The 18,010-nt window shown below is 51.4% G+C and overlaps 6 protein-coding genes across 6 annotated transcripts; 3 read left to right on the plus strand and 3 right to left on the minus strand.

Moving 5' to 3' along the window:
* Nucleotides 1–335: 335 nt before the first annotated feature.
* On the minus strand, nt 336–1,807 carry GMORB2_1980 (solute carrier family 25 (mitochondrial iron transporter), member 28/37; the record flags this gene model as incomplete). The annotated part of the gene is made up of 7 exons (XM_035463960.1): nt 336–372; nt 445–916; nt 1,010–1,066; nt 1,135–1,360; nt 1,434–1,469; nt 1,540–1,609; nt 1,770–1,807. The coding sequence occupies 7 exons, from the start codon at nt 1,805–1,807 to the stop codon at nt 336–338; spliced, it is 936 nt and encodes a 311-aa protein (XP_035320224.1).
* Nucleotides 1,808–3,869: 2,062 nt separating this feature from the next.
* GMORB2_1981 (autophagy-related protein 9) lies at nt 3,870–6,742 on the minus strand (the record flags this gene model as incomplete). Its single annotated transcript, XM_035463961.1, has 3 exons — nt 3,870–5,204; nt 5,273–5,993; nt 6,054–6,742. 3 exons carry the CDS (start codon nt 6,740–6,742, stop codon nt 3,870–3,872), a joined length of 2,745 nt encoding a protein of 914 aa, XP_035320225.1.
* An 831-nt stretch (nt 6,743–7,573) lies between these two features.
* Nucleotides 7,574–9,712, plus strand: GMORB2_1982 (conserved oligomeric Golgi complex subunit 6; the record flags this gene model as incomplete). The annotated part of the gene is made up of 2 exons (XM_035463962.1): nt 7,574–7,879; nt 7,934–9,712. 2 exons carry the CDS (start codon nt 7,574–7,576, stop codon nt 9,710–9,712), a joined length of 2,085 nt encoding a protein of 694 aa, XP_035320226.1.
* A 904-nt stretch (nt 9,713–10,616) lies between these two features.
* GMORB2_1983 (AAA+-type ATPase, SpoVK/Ycf46/Vps4 family) lies at nt 10,617–13,239 on the plus strand (the record flags this gene model as incomplete). The annotated part of the gene is made up of 3 exons (XM_035463963.1): nt 10,617–10,706; nt 10,837–12,949; nt 13,028–13,239. The coding sequence occupies 3 exons, from the start codon at nt 10,617–10,619 to the stop codon at nt 13,237–13,239; spliced, it is 2,415 nt and encodes an 804-aa protein (XP_035320227.1).
* Nucleotides 13,240–13,598: 359 nt separating this feature from the next.
* Nucleotides 13,599–14,089, minus strand: GMORB2_1984 (small subunit ribosomal protein S17; the record flags this gene model as incomplete). The annotated part of the gene is made up of 2 exons (XM_035463964.1): nt 13,599–13,874; nt 13,955–14,089. The coding sequence occupies 2 exons, from the start codon at nt 14,087–14,089 to the stop codon at nt 13,599–13,601; spliced, it is 411 nt and encodes a 136-aa protein (XP_035320228.1).
* A 743-nt stretch (nt 14,090–14,832) lies between these two features.
* GMORB2_1985 (rRNA small subunit pseudouridine methyltransferase Nep1) lies at nt 14,833–15,683 on the plus strand (the record flags this gene model as incomplete). Its single annotated transcript, XM_035463965.1, has 2 exons — nt 14,833–15,108; nt 15,207–15,683. 2 exons carry the CDS (start codon nt 14,833–14,835, stop codon nt 15,681–15,683), a joined length of 753 nt encoding a protein of 250 aa, XP_035320229.1.
* Between the last annotated feature and the right edge of the window lie 2,327 nt (nt 15,684–18,010).

An 18,010-nucleotide genomic window follows, 5' to 3' on the forward strand; every position in this document is an offset into this window, starting at 1 on the left:
CCCGCCCCAGTGTACTCATATATATACACACATGTCCAGCTGTCTAACGTGCTGTCCATGTCCAAAAGAATCGTGTTTCTGTGTTGACATTGTCCTCATTTTCCCTCGCGGATCTGTATGGGCCGGCTCGTTCGGTTTCGTACGGTCCAAGAGACTAGGGAGAAGGCGGGGGGATTCGGAGCACATGCCGTGGCAAGGCGAGAGTTCAACCATGGCAGGTCTTGGACAGTCGAATATGGGCCCCAGTTCGCAGAAGATGCCTTGTCTGACCAGGCACACGGCGTCATGTGTGTACGTCACTCCCTCCTTTTATGCCTTTCGAGTACATTGAAGCCTCACAGAGAAGTGTCGTTGAGCTTGATGAAGTAAGCCCTGTGGAAAGTGATTAGCACATTGGTGCGATCGGAACACAGTTTGGGACCAGTTGAACAAGGCAAGACATACTTGAAAAATTCGTATGCCGACCAGCAGATTGCAGTGCTCGGCATGGTGGTGATAACCCTAGGACGGGCACCCTTGAAGAAGCCGCGGAAACCCTCGCGCTGGTACAGCAATCGGCAGCCGCCGGCAAAGCTGTTGACCTGCCTGACCTGGGGGTCGAGCGATGAGCCGCGCGTCTGCAGCATCGTCTTGATGACGTCCATGGGGGTGGTAAGACCGGCAGCGAGACCACCGGCGACAGCACCGGCAAGACAGTGCGTCACGGGGTCGTAGGTCTTTCGGGGGTTCATGGCGGTAGATATAGACTCGTATGCGAGGAACTGGAGCGCGGTGAAGGGGACTGTCATGGACAAGGTGGTCGGGTAGGAGACGTAGAATGCGCCGAGGCCCTCGTTCTTGTAGACATACTTGGCGCAATCGACCATGGATCGGTACATCTTGCTCGAGTTTTGAATTTGCATGCGCTGCTTGATAACTATCGTTGCGCGCGCGCATTAGATACATGACATTCATATGAAGCAGAGATACCCGGAAATTTGTGCATTAGAGGGGGGAATAGGGGCCATACCATCAAAAGGGTTCATGAAGGCATCGCTCGCAATCGTCGCCGCCGCTCCACTGGAAGCTGTAGGAAGAGAATTGTTAGCTGGCTAAACACGGGTCCTATCATGTGTTGGGTTAAAGGATGCCTACCAGCGGCAAGGGGGTGATGCACGCCAGCTTGGTTTCCACCCATGGCATGCTTGACGGCCTCGTACGTGGCAAAGTAGACGGCGTGAGCAGGGCCGGCGCCAACAATGACGCTGGACATGCCGCGCCACAAGCTGAAGAAACCCTCGCCGGTGGCCATTTGGTATGTGCTGCGCAGGACTCCAGTAGCGGCGGGTGTGCTATTAGGGTTGAGAATCTGCATTCGGGTCTATCGGTGCTGGTGTTAGCGGGCTCGGCCAGGAATATTTCGTTAAGTAAGCGTAGGATGTCCATGTGTGTACCTTGATCGCGTCGACGGGATACATGGCTACGTGTTCCTGCAAGCGATAGTCTCGTCAGTTATAAAACGGCATGGGAGGTGGGTGCCAGAAAAGGAGGAGAGCGTACCGCGATGCCGGCAAAAGCCCCCGCCGTCATGTTCTGGACGAGGGAGAAATTTGGCGGGAGGGATTCGTAGCTGATTGACGTTAGCTGCCATGCTTTTCATCTCATTCTCCTTCTCCTCCGACAGCAAGCATCTCCAAAAAAGGATGCGTGGTTGGTTTCTCTTTCGTCTTCTTTCCGTATCCACTTCTCTTCCCTCCCCCCCCCCCCCCCCGGAAAAAAAGAGCACTCACTCATGATCCTCGACAGGCTCAGCTATGGGCTGGGCCATCACAGCCAAAGCAGAAGACGCTCCGCCGGCGGCCTTTTGGTCGAATGCAGCCAGGTTGACTGACGTGCGGGCTGCCTCGCAATGCGCAGCGACGCAGTCGACAGGAAGGGGATTTCTCGTTTCTTCAGGTACGTCTTTCCTTTGTGTATCGTCGGTCTTCTCGGCTGAACGGTAAGGAGAAAAAAGAGACAGAGATTGTTATTTTGCGGAGGATGGGGAAGAGCCTGCAAAGTACGGATAGAGAGAAGGGGGGGGTTCGTTGAAGATGAAAATTGCGGTCGAACGTGTTGGGGAAGGAGCTGCTGGAGGTTTTGTTGTAGCAGGCATACAAATGTTGGAAGCTGAAGGTCTGTGGCCAAGATCAGATAAAGGGAAAAAAAATTATCTAGTACGAGTGTTCCGTACTAGAATCTACTAGTACAAGTATAGGTAGAGAGGTTTACTCCGTACTAGTAGTTTTAACTCGTGGAGAGAGGAAGAGGAAGTGAGAAGGGCCAAACTGGGGTGTGTACCTCGGAAATTCCCTCTGGTCTGACGACACGTTCGCGCGAGCTCGGACGTGGTCGGCAACAAGGGAGAGCGATTCGAGTTTGCTGATGCTCTCAGGTCTAAATTCGAACACATGTACAGATTCAATTTAAAATCCGAATATATGTATTTACCTATATATATAGACGTCTGTTAGAGGCGATTGATTATTGTCTGAACCATCTTGTTCCTTTACGCACACAGAATCCCCCCTCTGAAAGGTCCGTCGCTCTATTATTTTACCGCTCGCTCTGGTCTTCAACTGCTGACTGGTTCGGCCCTGAAAGGGCGGGGATCAGTTAGAGAGCCTTCGGAGCTCCGGCGGAAGAGAGGGAAATGTGCGTCTGCGTCCACAGGCGTGCGTCTATTTGTACAGGCTTGTGTCCACAGCGGTATTATGGCGAGTTAGTACGGTACGTATGGCCCGTGGCCCGTGGATAATGGCTGTCAATTGTTAAAATGTGTCTACTTGTACTCGTAGTCCCGGGTCTTGTGCACTATTACGGGCTCAAGCCTTAGTGATTCTTCCTGCACTAATCTGTAGTACTACAGTACTATGCAGTCTTCTAACGCTCAAGCTGCCAGTCTGCTACTGCCGTCACAATTATCATGATTCCTAATATACTTGTCCTATTACAATCTACGATTGCTTGCGTCGTATCCTACGGCTCCTGCCCCCATCCCGCATACGGAGTAATAAGCTGTCCTTGCTGCATTGCTCCGCGATCGCTTCCTGCTTCGCTTCTCGCTTCTCTCACTCTCCCTGTACTCGTACGAGAGGAGAGAGGACACTCTCTTATGGATGATAATTAATATCGAGTAATGATGATCCAGCCTCCTCCGTTAAATACATATTATGATACTCCCTTACTATCCAGGAGCCAGGTGCCAAGGAACGAGGATCATGTCCCCCGGTAATTATCGACATTTAAATTACTGTCTTTCTTTACGAGCGTCACTTGAACCAAAGCCCCGAAATCCCTCTCCTTTGTACTCGTACTCGTACATATATACATTCTAGGCGTTTTCTTCTTCTACGGAGTAATACATGTTATAGTATTACTTGTGACTAGTATTACTCATACTATCACTACTACTACTACTACTACTACTAATATTACTACTACTAGTTGTTGTTTCATCATGTACGAGTGATATTTCTCTCCCTCTCACCTCTCACCTTTCTCCCTAGTCCCCACCGAGATAATCTCGATTATGGTGTACGACATATTACTTGTAGATAGATGATAATACTATATAGTATTACGAACACTCCGTAATACATGGCGATGATACCTCAGATGCAGATCCAAATCACCCAATTGCAACCACTCATTTCATGCTCAGATGCAGATATGCATACACACACACACACACACACATATATATATATATATCGCACTGCATCCAAAGGCCTTCCGAGCAAGTACTCGTACCGCTAGAGATCGGACCGACGGCCAACCAGCAGATAATGTTATAATACTTGTCGAGCCTTCATGAAGATGAAGACAAATGAAAAACACAGAACAGATACTTAGATCATCCCTGCTCCTCTTCGGTTGCGTTGCGTCTGCCTCAACTGGTAGATCATACCCAAAACACCCGCCTCCGGCTCGTCGGCATTGGCCGCACTGTTCTCGCGACCGAGTCCCTGTCCAGGCGACGTCTGCCACGCCGATTCCCCCAGATCCCCTTCGCCGTCCTCCTCCGGCCCCAGTCTCCGACTATGTCCGACACCAACCTCCGCACCCTCTTCAATGATTTGACTGTCTCCCCGGAAGCCACCTCCCCCTCCCCCGCGTGGATATACTGATCCGTAAAGGCTCCTTGCTGCTGGGCCGCCATTGTGGTTGACTCCCGACGGTTGATGGTGGGGGTCCAGCAGCATCGATGCCATGGGTGACGGTGCCGGAGGAGGACCACGCTGCGGCCCCAGCCCGCCAGCCATCCTGTCCCTTGTCCTGCCACCCTCGGGCCGTAGGAAATGAGAGCTTTGCATCTCGGCTGCAAGCGTTGGTGAGTTCAGCCCTGGGAAGGCCGGCGGCGGTTGAAAGCTATGCCGCGCTGCTGGGGGGATATGCCCGGGAATCCCCGTCTTAGGATTGATGACGTAGTTGTCCAGAAATCCGTAGTAAGATGCTGCCATCTTGCCATGCTTCGTCGAGTAGTAATCTTCCCGGACATCATGTCCGGCGCCCTGCTGCGCGCCGTCACCCATGCCCTTCTTGAAATCAAACTCGGCAAAAGAGCAGATATAGCCCAGTCCATCCACGTGTATCGTAAATTCTCGGAAAAAGTCGACAATTTGATCGCTGCACTTGGGCAGCGTAATCAGTAGCAGCAGCGATGTCGTGATGATACCCATGACCTCTTCCAGGAAGATAATCACCCTCATCTTAAAGAGCTCCGCAAACTCCTGCTTGACTTCGAAGCTGTGCAGCCGCCCTTCCCAATGCTCGGGCATGTAGTGCGTGTACTCTGCCACGTTGCGTATCGCGTACTCTGGATTAAACACTGCCGTCTCATCTGAGACCATTCCCCTACTCAGTGCCCAGATCGCACCAAAGATACCGAGATAGAACAGAACCGTCCTATCCTGGGTGATCTCGAATCCGAGGAACAGCTCCGAGTCAAACACTGTGAGGACGGCCAACACCGCCGCGAGCGCACCCGTCATAAAGGCGATGCTCCGAGCAATGTCTTCCGTCATTCGTTTGGGGAACTGGTCCACGTAGCGCGTTGCAAACGGAATCGACATGTGAATTCTCTCGTAGAATATATGCGGCAGCTCGTTGAACTCGCGAAACTTCCACTCCGCGAGCCTAGTATATTTGTGGGCTGTCGCCAGCTTGGGGTCCTTTTGGTATTCCTGCAAAGCATTATTAGTTAGCACTGAAAAATAACGATACACCAAGGGGTGTTGGGTGTGCGGCCTACATTGTAGTAGGTGAAAAAGTAGACAATAACCACATAGGCCAAGACTATCGGAGCAAATACCAGGTTTAGGCACCCAGCAAAGAAGAAGCGCTGCCGGAGCTTCTTGCTGAGCACCCCGCGACGATCCGCGCGCAAGAAGTCTTGCTGAACCTGCCCCAGCTCATTAAACACCATGTCAAGAACACAAAATTGCAGATTCCATTCCATCGTCCTCGAGAAAAGATGACGGTTTCGCAAAAGGGGGAATGGCAGGGACAAGTCCAAAAGATCCTTGTTAATCATAGCAATGAGATAGTTCTCCTTGCGCATCAAACGGTTAGCGATGTCGTGTGCATCTAGCCTCTCCTTCGACTGGCTCCCCATGAAGCGGCGCAGGCTTCGCGGTATATTAGTTGCCGTTTTTGGGTTCTGGTCGCGCAACGCCATGATACGGGCTACCACATCCTGCCATGATACAGTCTGCATGTCCTGTTCGGGTATATCGAGGAGATGGATGAAGAACGAGCGAACATGGCTCAATCGTCTGATCTCAAAAAAGTACTGCACCGATTTCCAGATGAAGAAGAATGAATACAGCCAGATGGCTAAACTCCAGAATCCGGACATTCTCCCCGTACACTGCGGTATCACTACTTGGTCCAACGATTTGCTGTGGGGCACCTTGCTGTAATCGACGCACTGTGTCAGAAATGTCAAAAGGACTGTTACAAACAGCGTCTCCCTATACACAAGCTAAGTTAGTTATATGGATGGTAGAGACTCGGACTGATTGCCTACTCACATCAGCCACAGTGCGTTTGAGCAGAGAATGCACCACAGCCCACCACCGTCAAAGTAGTCGTAGACGTCTCGCATGAAGCTGTCCAGGTTGGAAGTATTGACCCATCGCCACATGGCCTTCTCTTTGGGTCCAGCAGGAACCCTACCACCCGTTAAAGACCTTGGTTGTACAGCCGTAGGAAGACGGTCGTTTGCCCCGGTGTGAAGTGGCTGCTGTGCCGTGGCGGATGCCCACTGCGCCTGTGTGCGAGGCTCGTATGGGTCTGCTGATGGGACGTGGGGGTTGTGTCGACGGTTGCGTCGACCATTATTACGTCGCGTCTTAGACGGGGAGGCGTGGTCAGCGTCGTTGTTCTCGACTAGTAGTGATGCTGGGACGTCGTTGTCAATGTCCTCATCGTGCCCTTTCCACCGAGCCGAAGGGCTGTGTGACGGTCCCGTCTGATGTTGCCGGGGGAAAGCGCCGCTTCCGATCGTGATCCTGCTATCGACGCCGCCTAAGTCCTCCGTGTTGAAGTCGTTAAGTGCGTGCCTAAGGTTATCTTCGTCTATCTTTATCCCCGCTTGTTGTTCGACGTCTTCATCATCCCTAGCGTTGTCGTCGTCATCGTCACGGGAGCGAAGCTGCTCGTAGAAAGAGCGAGTGCCTCTGGATTCCGGGCCAAATCGCCCGAAAACGTTGGAAGACATAATAGTTTTGACAAGTCTTGGGCTTCAAAACTTCATAGGCCCATATTTCGTTCGCCCCGGGGCTCCAAGCGGTTGTGCGGATGGCACCCTATCGAGGTTCGGGGCGGTCGGTTGCTTTATCGGTCTGACGAACAGGCTGTCGCTAAACTGTCAGAAAAAGTATGGTAGATGCGTTCGAACAGCTGTTATGTTCTGTAAGAGTCAGTCTGTATCCTACGATGTGTTATGAAAGTTGGATGATTATACCTGCACACTCTAAAACAAGCTGACAAGCTTCTACAGGTATCGTGACCCCAGGAAGCGTGACCTTAGTACCATGCGCCCAATAGGTGGAGCTAACAGTGCGGCACACAATAATCGGGTGGCAGACAGACAACTCTTGAAGTATGGTGGCTTGTATTAGCGATAGAAGAGCTGAGAAGATGACGAAGAGAAGGCCAAGATAGAAAATGCCCTGATGAGATGTCGTTGTCTCCTTGTTGAACGCATTCAGAACAAAGACCGGCGGTGGCCGGGGACCATGACGCTTGCTTAACCTTTTTGCCGGACTTTTCCCCACACCACCAAAGGCAGCGCGTCACCGCTTTCCTAATGCTGATAAGCTTATGAACACGACACTCGGTTGGCTTCTTTACATCCTTTATATCCGCCACATCTCATTGTATTACACCAGACACTATTTTCTTTGTTGTTCTATCTCTTTTCCCTGCCTTGTCTTTGGTCTTAGAGTGTTTACATCTCTGGCCTGTGCAGGCCTCAGCTTCGGGGGCTTGCCATAGTCAATTTGCAGTCAAGTTGTGCAACATTCCCCGCCACTCCTTTACTCAGGCCATGTCATCCGAGACGCCCTCGACACTGAGGAATCTCCCTCCGCGTAGCTCTGCGGCAGGGGGCTTCTCATCTCCTCTAGAGACCAGCTCTTCAACAGCAAAAGGGGCGTCGCCATTAGCGTCCAAGGTCACATCCGTGCTGTCAACCTCGTACTCCGATACTGAATTTCGAGATGCTCTATCCCTTCTGGATCAGCGGGGAGTCAGCAACACTGCCGAAACTAGACGCCGGATTCGTATGGATCTCCAGAAAGAGGTGATTGACAGCAATGGTGAGATTATAAGCGAGTTTGGCCGAGTTGCAGAGGTCAGTCTCCCTCCTCAATGACATAAAGAGCTTCATCTGTAACACACTGTGCAGCAACTACACAAAATAAAAGCGACCGTGGATAAATTGAACGCGAGCTATAACGATATGAGGAAACAAATTGTTTCCGCACACTCAGATACGGAACCCGCTCTGGTCGAGGCCAACTCGCTCTTAGGCCAGAGAAAGCAGATTGAGACAAAGCAAGAGCTGCTCGAGGCTTTTACACACCACTTTACCATGTCGGACGATGAGCTGGCTGCCCTAACAATGACGGCTGAACCTGTGGACAACTGTTACTTCGATGCTCTGGCGAAGGCCAAGAAGATAAACAAGGATTGCGAAGTCCTCCTTGGGTTCGAGAAGCAGACTCTCGGCCTTGAATTGATGGAGCAGACTTCAAAGAGCATCAACCTTGGATTCCAAAAGCTGTACAAGTGGGTACAGCGTGAATTCAAAACGCTCAACCTTGAGAACCCTCACATGAACGCTTCCATGCGTCGAGCGCTTAGGGTCCTTGCTGAGCGACCGTCACTATTCCAGAACTGTCTAGACTTGTTTGCTGAGTCGAGGGAAAGAATCATGTCCGACTCCTTCTACACAGCACTGACAGGGGAATCGTCATCCGGAGTGGAAGACCCTTCAACGAAGCCTATCGATCTGACTGCCCACGACCCCCTCCGCTACGTGGGAGACATGCTGGCCTGGATACATTCGGCAACAGTCAGCGAGCGCGAAGCGCTCGAGTCCTTATTTGTTTCCGATGGTGATGAGCTTGCAAAAGGGCTCCGATCGGGTCGCGATGCTGAATTATGGCGACTCGTGGCAGAGGACGATGAAAAGGACGGTGGTCCTGCTGAGTTCAATCCCCTCGAGGCATTGAACAATCTTGTCGACCGTGATATCCTGGGTGCTTCCCGCGTGTTGCGCCAGAGAGTTGAACAGGTCATACAGAGCAACGAGGAGATTGTTCCAGCCTACAAGCTTGCAAATCTCCTTGAATTCTACCTTGTCACATTCCAAAAACTCCTCGGTCCGGATTCGAATCTCCTAGAGTCCATGAAGGCCCTTCAAGCAGAGGCCATGAGACAGTTTCGCGCCCTCGTCCGCGAACACATTGCAACTTTGCAAGCAGAGTTCCAACAAACACCTTCCGATCTCGGGCCGCCCTCTTTCCTTCAGGAATCTCTCAAGCAGCTGGATGCGTACATGCAAACGTACGACCTGTCGTTAGCCAATGTGGAAGAACGTGAGGCTGGCTTTGAGAGCATCCTTGCAGAAGCATTCGACCCTTTTATTGCCGGATGCGAGAACATGGCCAGTGCTATGAAGACCCCGGACGCGACCATCTTCCTCATCAACTGCCGCCTCATGGCATCTGTGTCCCTCGGAAAGTTTGACTTCACACAATCGAGGCTCCGCGAACAACAGGCCAAGACGGACGCAGGAACAAAGGAGCTGGTGGAAATCCAACATCAGTATTTCCGAAATATGTCGGGCCTAGACTCCATACTTGAGGCTGTATCAGAAGGAAAGGATACAGCAAAGGACACACTACAGATCAGCAGGCTATCCGAGGCTAGCCAGCGCCTAGATGACTTCTTGCCTTCGGCTTGGATGGACGCCATGGAGACACTGAGGCACCTCCAAGACTCAGGGCTGGCACATCGTATTACCGAGGAAGCTGCCGAGCTATTCTGTGCCGACTTTGAAAAGCTTGAAGACGCCATTATCGAGGCTGATGGCGACTCAACCGACGACGAGGAAACTCTGGGTGAATTACGCTCAGCGTTTCAACGAACAACCGCAGAGATTCGGGTGCTACTATCATAGAGTTCAGTGTCGTATAGTTAGATCAGCCAAAGCTGAAATCAAACTGCCAGAATGTCAACCGACGTTTATGGCCCGTCATAAGCTCGTAGTAGCTCACGTCTGGTTGTGTCTCTTGTTCGTAGTGGACGGTGTAGGTCTGAAACCTGGTACTTAAGACATAAACGTCCCGCCCGTTGGATATGAAGCCAAAGTTGACATGCACATTATTATATATGCTTTGGAGGAGATTCGTAGAAGTAGCTTTGGACTAGTTACGGAATAGATCCTCATGATCGAACGAAACAAAAATCCCTTAGGGAACAACAGTCCACTGGCAGGATCGCAGTCTTTCTACTATTATTACGTCACACTATGACGATCAACACTGAATAGTCACATACAGTTTTCCCACCCAATACACAATACTGAACCCATTAGCATACCAAAGTATAGGATGTCTATGACTTTTCTCCCCAGGGAGTTTTCTTGTTCTGTAGAACTAGTTGCCGTAGTCTAGGACATTGACATGGTAGTACTCACACACGTTTGTCCCGCTTTTGGTATGTACTTCGTAGGCGAGCCAACCGAGTACCGCCTACGTAATATTACATCCCACCGACCCCAGGCATTCTTGAACTTTACCACCACCACTGCACTTTGTTATGACAACAACTTTCTTCCTTGCATACAAGCAGACTACTTTCGATTTCTCGCCACAACCCTCTCCATCACGATCTTGTTGAAATACGAACCGATAATACAAAACCCCCCCAATATAGGCGAGGGGTGTTCCGGGCGATCGTCAACGGAGCTGATTTGAACCGACCGAATTACGCATACGACACGGCGCAGCAGCCCAACAACAAACATATCCATGGTAGGCCTGCAATGAATGCGAGCCTATTATGAAATCAGTGTCGGGGATATGTCGCGCAACAAGGCCTTGACACTTCTCCAAAAAACATACGATGACAGCTACCTGAGTTGTTCCACGGCTGTTTATCATGAAAGCCAGGTCAGTAGTATCCCTCCCCCTCCCAATCCAGAATCGCAATGCCAACCGGGTTCGTGTTCCTGAACCAACTCTGCCTCGTACCCGGCCCCATATGCTTTGCTTCTTGGTGACTGATATTTGGTGAATATAGGGAAACGAGTTAGAGGCGATGCGGCATTGGCAAGACGCCCTCGATCAGATCTACGACCACAATGCAAATAAAGTTCTGCCTATGTATACCCCCCGCTCCGACACGGAAAAGGCCTTGATCGATGCGCTGAAGCAGCTCGAGCTTCAATGCAAGGAGCGGATAGACCTGCTCCAAGCACTCAAGGCATCGATGGAAGACAGTTCAAGCGTAAAGGCCAGTGGGAAACTTTCCAAGACTACTAATCCCTACAAATCCAATTTGAGCAGCCATCCGAGAGGTTCCATTGGCCAGGGGACCATTCCTGCTGTTTCCTACTCGGACCTTTCTCGCCCGTCACTTCCTCATCGCCCAGCTCTTCCTCCTCGCCCAGCTGCTGAACCAGCTACTCCTTCCAGCAGTTACAACAGCAGTCACCACTCCAAATCGAAAACTCAGGCTTCTCCATTGCAAACCTCGAAACACCCCTCACTGGCACGACCGTCTGACGAGAACAGTCCTTCGCGCACGCAGAGCCCCGAAAGATATACGATGCGAACCACTTTGCGGTCCGGGACTTCAGGGGACAAGCACAAGAACAGTCGCAAATCCCCCAAGCCAGTTTCTGAAGGTCCGAGCAAAGCCGCCACGCTTGCATGGTCTACGTTGAACTCTCGTGAGAAAGGAAGGAAGAGTACTGTCGCCTCTCCTGATTATGCCGCCTCCCAGGCTGCTGCTCAACGAAGCTCTTTAGAGTCTCCACGGAGGTTTTCCTCTCAACTTCTCTGGGACAGCCATTCTCGGAGACTTGTTTCGCCTCACAATGTTGAGGCTGGAAACAGCGGAGATGTCCCTACCATATCGAGATACTCTGACGAGCACATACGCCCGTCTAACCTGTCGGTGAGTGCGGCTTCTAGCGCGCTTACATCATCTCACGACCCCTTTCCTTCGACACCTCATACACCAAGTGGCCCGGATCGCAATTCTGGCTCTCGATCAGTACCAGCCACCGTACCAGCCAGCAAGCTTCCCAGAAGCTGTCCTCAAATCGACGGCGATAGTTCCTACGAGCCCCTGCATAGGCCAGAGAGGAGACTTGTCTCTGAAAGGCTTCTGAAAACCAAAGACCTTCCCCGACCCCCAATTCAGAGCCCGAGATCTCCTTCAAAAAAGGTACCAGAGACGGCGAACCGGTCCCGCCGCCGTGAACCCAGGACCCCGATTCAGGAAGCAGACATCTCTGATGATGACGGGTTCCCGTCGCCTCGACGATCGTCCCAAAGGGAAAGGTCAGCAAATGTCACTGGTAACAGCATGAGTGATGAGACGTCAGACGAGTCTCAAGCAGAGGAAATTCCCAGCGAGGAGTCAGCCTGGAAGAAGCGAAAGGATTCTATTATCAAAAGTCTCCCCCCTGGTGTCGACGAGGCGGCTGCAAAACAGATTCTGAATGATGTTGTTGTTCAGGGCGACGAAGTTCATTGGGACGATGTTGCTGGTTTGGATGTCGCCAAGGCTGCACTTCGAGAGGCGGTTGTGTACCCCTTCCTCCGCCCCGATTTATTCATGGGTTTGCGCGAACCAGCTCGTGGTATGCTGCTGTTTGGGCCTCCTGGGACAGGAAAGACAATGCTTGCCCGGGCAGTGGCCACTGAGTCGAGATCTACCTTCTTTTCCATTTCAGCTAGCAGCCTGACAAGCAAGTTTCTAGGCGAGTCAGAGAAGCTTGTGCGAGCTCTCTTTGGGCTGGCCAAAATCCTCGCACCCAGTATCATTTTTGTGGATGAGATTGACTCTCTGCTCTCTCAGCGTTCAGGTTCGGGTGAGCATGAAGCAACACGGAGAATCAAGACAGAGTTCCTTATCCAATGGAGCGACTTGCAGAGGGCGGCAGCTGGGAGGGAGACTACCGAAAAGGACAGAGAGAGAGGCGACGCCAATCGAGTATTGGTTCTAGCGGCGACGAACCTACCTTGGGCTATCGACGAAGCGGCGCGCAGACGTTTTGTACGGCGACAGTACATCCCACTCCCAGAGCCGTCTACACGTGAGACCCAACTACGAACCCTGCTAGGACAGCAAAAGCACAGCCTGTCGAACAAGGATATAGCGAAGCTCGTTGATCTGACAGACGGTAAGAGTTGAATCCTTCGTTGTACCTCAGTATCGATACATGCCTGGTCTAACTGTTCTTTCTTTCTAGGCTTTTCAGGTTCTGACGTCACGGCACTGGCAAAGGATGCGGCAATGGGCCCGCTCAGATCGTTGGGGGACGCATTATTACATATGACCATGGACGACATTAGGCCTATTTCTCTGTTAGACTTTGAGAGGAGCCTCAAGTCCATTCGTCCCAGCGTAAGTAAGTCTGGCTTGAAGGAGTATGAGGATTGGGCTAGAGACTTTGGCGAAAGGGGAGGCTAGACCAAAGAGCAAATGAGCATACTACTGTGTAGTCACCGTATGCACAGGGAATACAAGCATTACGCAGGAAACAAGCAGGGAGTATCACATTAGATATTACGAGACCAAAATATTTGCATTTCTAATATATCACCGTTGCAACCATGCGCCGTAGGCAAGATCTTTGCAGAACCAGCCAGTGCAGAAGACGATGTGAGTAAAAAAGTACATAAAATACAGCCAGTTCTTTTCTCTTCCCTGGAAATAGAACCCCATTGCAAACAAACAAAAAGCGTACAACGCTCAAACAATTCTTACAATACCACATATGTTCCTCCTCCGCATAAGCGCTCTTTTCTTCTCATCATTGAACAAGCACATTATTCAGAAGTTGCTGAGGGTCCTTGCTCCTGTCGCCTGGCAGCCCGGCGCTCATCCTTAGCCATCTTCTTGGCTTCCCTCTCGGCAATGAGCTCCTCGAGTGTCGGGACTGGGGGTCGCTGGTCGATAGGGACTCCGTGAGGCGCGATTATCTGCTTTACAACGTGGCGCTTGTGCTGGGAAGTTGGCCATCCAGGCCTGATGGAGACGACGTCTCCTGATCGCAGGGAGGAGTTGGGATCGTGGACGAGGTATTGCTTGGGGTCGGCAAACCACTGTAGTAGAAACAATCGAGTCAGTATTGTGTACAAATAGGCTCGTACACTCAAAATGTGGAGGGAGTAGAGAGGCAAACCTTGTGAACAATCTTATTCCACTTCTGTCCACCAACGCGGACCTTAACCGTCTTGTCCATCAAACCTGCCGACACCACGACACCACGGAGCTCGTGGGTCACACGACGAGCAGCCTTTGCCACGGGAGTAGACATGCTTAACGATATCTAATCGAATACCGCCTCTGCCGCTGTTGTTGTGCGGAGTCAAGGGAGTGTGTCTTGTCTCTTTTCGATGCTGCAGCTAATACTGCTTCGTAGTTGGTATTGGGCTTTTTTCTCCAAGAGACCGATTTGAGGCCAGCCAAGGCACGCGATTTCGTTGGCGTAAGCAGACAAGTCAATAATTGGCTAAGCCCTGTTATGTCATCACATCCAGGGGAGAAACCACTGTGCCCCACTCTCGGGGGCTTCAATCCCATGCCACACAAGGGACGAAGCGAAAAGAGAGGGAAGGAGCAAAAAAAAACACTTCGCTTTTCGACTGCAACGTCAACTCGCTGGACTCATAAGTCGCCGAACATTACATATTCTCAATTTTTCCCCGCTTCTGCACTCTTATTATATTCAGCCCCTCCCAACCTCTTTATCTCTCACTGATCAGTGGACTCATCTCGTCTCTCAATTCTTACTATTTTTCCAACTGCCTCACACGCAAATTCTCGACGGACGAGTCGATTCAACAAACCACCCCGCATTCTCAAACACCAACAGCAATTGAAATGTCTTCTTCCACCGAGTGTCCGACTGGTGTTAAGCGCCCCAGTAAGGATATTTCCCATGCATGACCCTATTGAGGGGAGAAATCGACCATAAGACCGTTGACCAAGTGTCAATTGGGACCTCTTCACCAGCTGGAACCTCTCCACATATGTTGCCACTTGCTGACCGACTATATGATGATAGGGACTCAATCGCTCCCTCCTCCCTCTCTACCTCAGCTTGTCGCTGAGCAGAACATGCCGATCCCTCCGACAGACAAGGACACGCAGCGCCTGATTGTCGTGCTGTCCAATGCCAGCCTAGAGACGTACAAGGCTGCCCACGGTGGCTCCAGCCGCTCGGGCATGCACCGCGAGGATAAGTACTCTCTGCTCAACAGCGATGAACACATCGGCGTGCTGCGCAAGATGAACCGCGACATCAGCGATGCTCGACCGGACATTACGCATCAGGTTTTTTCCACTCCTCTTTCTTGGCCCCATTGTCCGCCGAGATACAACGCACAGCCGGCTAACTGATTGTGTCTATTCTGCGTGTTTCTCACATATAGTGCCTGTTGACGCTGCTCGACTCTCCCATCAACAAGGCTGGAAGGCTCCAAATCTACATTCACACAGCAAAGGGCGTACTGATTGAGGTGTCGCCCTCAGTCCGCATTCCGCGAACGTTCAAGCGCTTCGCCGGTCTGATGGTGCAGCTCCTGCACAGGCTGTCCATCCGGTCTACCAACTCGAACGAGAAGCTACTGCGCGTGATCCAGAACCCCATTACTGACCACCTCCCCCCTAACTGCCGCAAGGTAACGCTGAGTTTCGATGCGCCCCTCGTCAAGTGTCGCGACTTCATCGAGACCCTGGAGCCCAAGGAAAGTATCTGCGTCTTTGTCGGTGCCATGGCGAAAGGCAACGACACCTTTGCCGATGCTCTCGTCGATGAGAAAATTGCCATCAGTAACTACTCGCTGTCGGCTAGTGTTGCCTGCAGCAAGTTTTGCCATGCCGTCGAGGACGTCTGGGACGTCCTGTGATGTGCTAGGTGAGTTACATGCACGGTATAGCCCCTTCGCTGGCTGGCCAATGTAACGAATTTTGATTGGAGCAAGGCGCGAAGGGGTGCAGTAGGCCTTGGGTATGTGGTTCCTATCTCTAGAACCTCGGTCTGCCTCTCTGGCCTTCGATACAACATCGTTGCTTGGGGTGGCAGCCGGAAAAGGCCGGGATCTTATCAAAGTTTACGCTGTCGCTTGTTTTTACAACCAAAACCTGGAGGCGTTCAACATCGGATCCTCGAGAGTTTTGACTTCTTTTTCCTTCTTCTTCAAGTCGCTCTCGACGAGTCACTTCAAAACTTGACTCACGGCCTTTCTCCCATCAAGTACCCTGTCAAAGACGGGGGGGATATGTATATAAATTGCATTTACGACGTTTTTTTTTCATTCGGGTCAGGTTTTCCAATTGCTTGACCCGTCCCTGGTATCAGACGGTACCAAGGGGAGGAAGACGATATGGTAATAGAGAATATGCCAGACAGGGCATATTTAGGGTCTTGGCCCTCTCCCTCTATATACGAGTACTGCAAGGGTCACCTCAAAACCCTAACGATTGAGGCGGTCGACATCGGCCGGAATTGTAATAGAATCAACGACTTTATGGATTGGTTGTCCATTGTGTTTGTTTTCAATATGTTTTTATATATAATGACATTTCTCTCTTTCCATTGGAATCAATTTATGACCGTTGAATGCCAAACATCTCAACAAAGAGGCACATGCTTCCCAAGTTCCCATCAGGTCGTATTACTCAATGTCCCAGGATGCCAACAGATTTTTCAGTAGCAATACTGTACGACTAATGAACATTAAGCCGATGAGCAGTCGACAGGTTGCTTGGGCTGCAATGTGCCTGTTATTAATTGACAGTGGAGCTTTCATCGTACTTTGCTGTCCGGGGAGTACGATAATGTACGGCGTACTTGCATATTCGTACACAGGCACAGTATTATTACTCGTCGTGCCCTCGTTCCACATCTTTGCTCTTTTTTTTTTCAAACATCCTCGTCCCTGCGATATACGGAGTCTCCGTATGTACGAGCACATGGGCCCTCTTCTACCTGAGAAGGGCTACAAGTAGTACTTCGTGGCCCTACTATTCCTACTCCGTACAATGTGCTCGTACTCTGTAATATTCCGTATTACTGCTGGATGCCCAATATGGGAGTGGGGTGTGCTCCTCGACGTGGCAGCTCGCTGTAACAACGGCCAAGAAATGCTGCCCAAGATTCGCTCAATCAACAGTAGTGTATGCATGTCGCTCCCACGTCACTCTCACCTCCAGAACTTGTCCATCTCTCACTGTGAACAAGGTGGGACCTTTTGAGTGGGTCAGCTCCTTTGTTAATGTTGACTCAGTGTAGCGGACGACAACGCAGATGGATGCATGTCCAGCCGCGGTGAAGATGCCTGTCAAAAGCCACACACACAGTGTTCACTCACTGGCCTGTCTATGGTGTTCAAGTATGTTCTTTACTCATACACAGTATTACTGGACCATCTCACAGGCGACTAGGGAGAGAAGGGTAGCAGACACGCACGCATAGCACGCCGCAGGCAGGCAGGCAGGCAGGCAGAGCAGCTCGATGCCGCCAGCGAGCGTCTACCAAGTAGAATGGAGCTGACTGATCCAGTCTCGCAGCCGACGACGTTCCTTGTGTGGTGGCCGTGTCGCAAGGTCGGACTACATACCCACCAGGACGGACGTGCATAGCACAGATGCGCCCGAGAGCCACTCGGGGGTGGGCACACGGCCCAAGAAGGTGAGGCACGATGGATCGAGTCTTTTTGGTCTGCAGCTCTGGAACAAAATAATCAATACCTCTTGTTGGACTTTGGATGACAGACACCCCCCCTCTCCTCTTCTCCCCCGCCTTGCCCCCCTCGTAGGTCAATGCCGGCACCGCCGCTGTTACGCCGCATATTATGTGTCTGGCCTTCAACCTCTCCTTTCGGTACAACAACAACAATCCCTCACATTCAACTTGCCAACGCCAGTCAACACCACTGCCTACTTTTACGAGTAAAGCTAGACTCACCCTTCCTGGGCTTTTCGTTGCAAGACGCCTTTCTGTCTGGGCTTCATGTGGCCCACAGTCACATCCACCTGACACATCAGGCCTTCGGAGGGCGGTAAGCGCTGCTGCCACTTCACGCGCCCTCACTTTCGCCTCCTCCCACGACCAACTCTGCAGCTAGCAAGCAACTTTGACCCCCCCGGCCCACAGAATCCCTTACATCCCCGACCGCCTCCCAACATCCCCCCAATTCAAGCCCTTGTCCTTGCTACGCATCTATAAGGAGGC

This window comes from Geosmithia morbida (assembly GCF_012550715.1).
Source record: "Geosmithia morbida isolate 1262 chromosome Unknown scaffold_11, whole genome shotgun sequence".
Classification (NCBI taxonomy): domain Eukaryota; kingdom Fungi; phylum Ascomycota; class Sordariomycetes; order Hypocreales; family Bionectriaceae; genus Geosmithia; species Geosmithia morbida.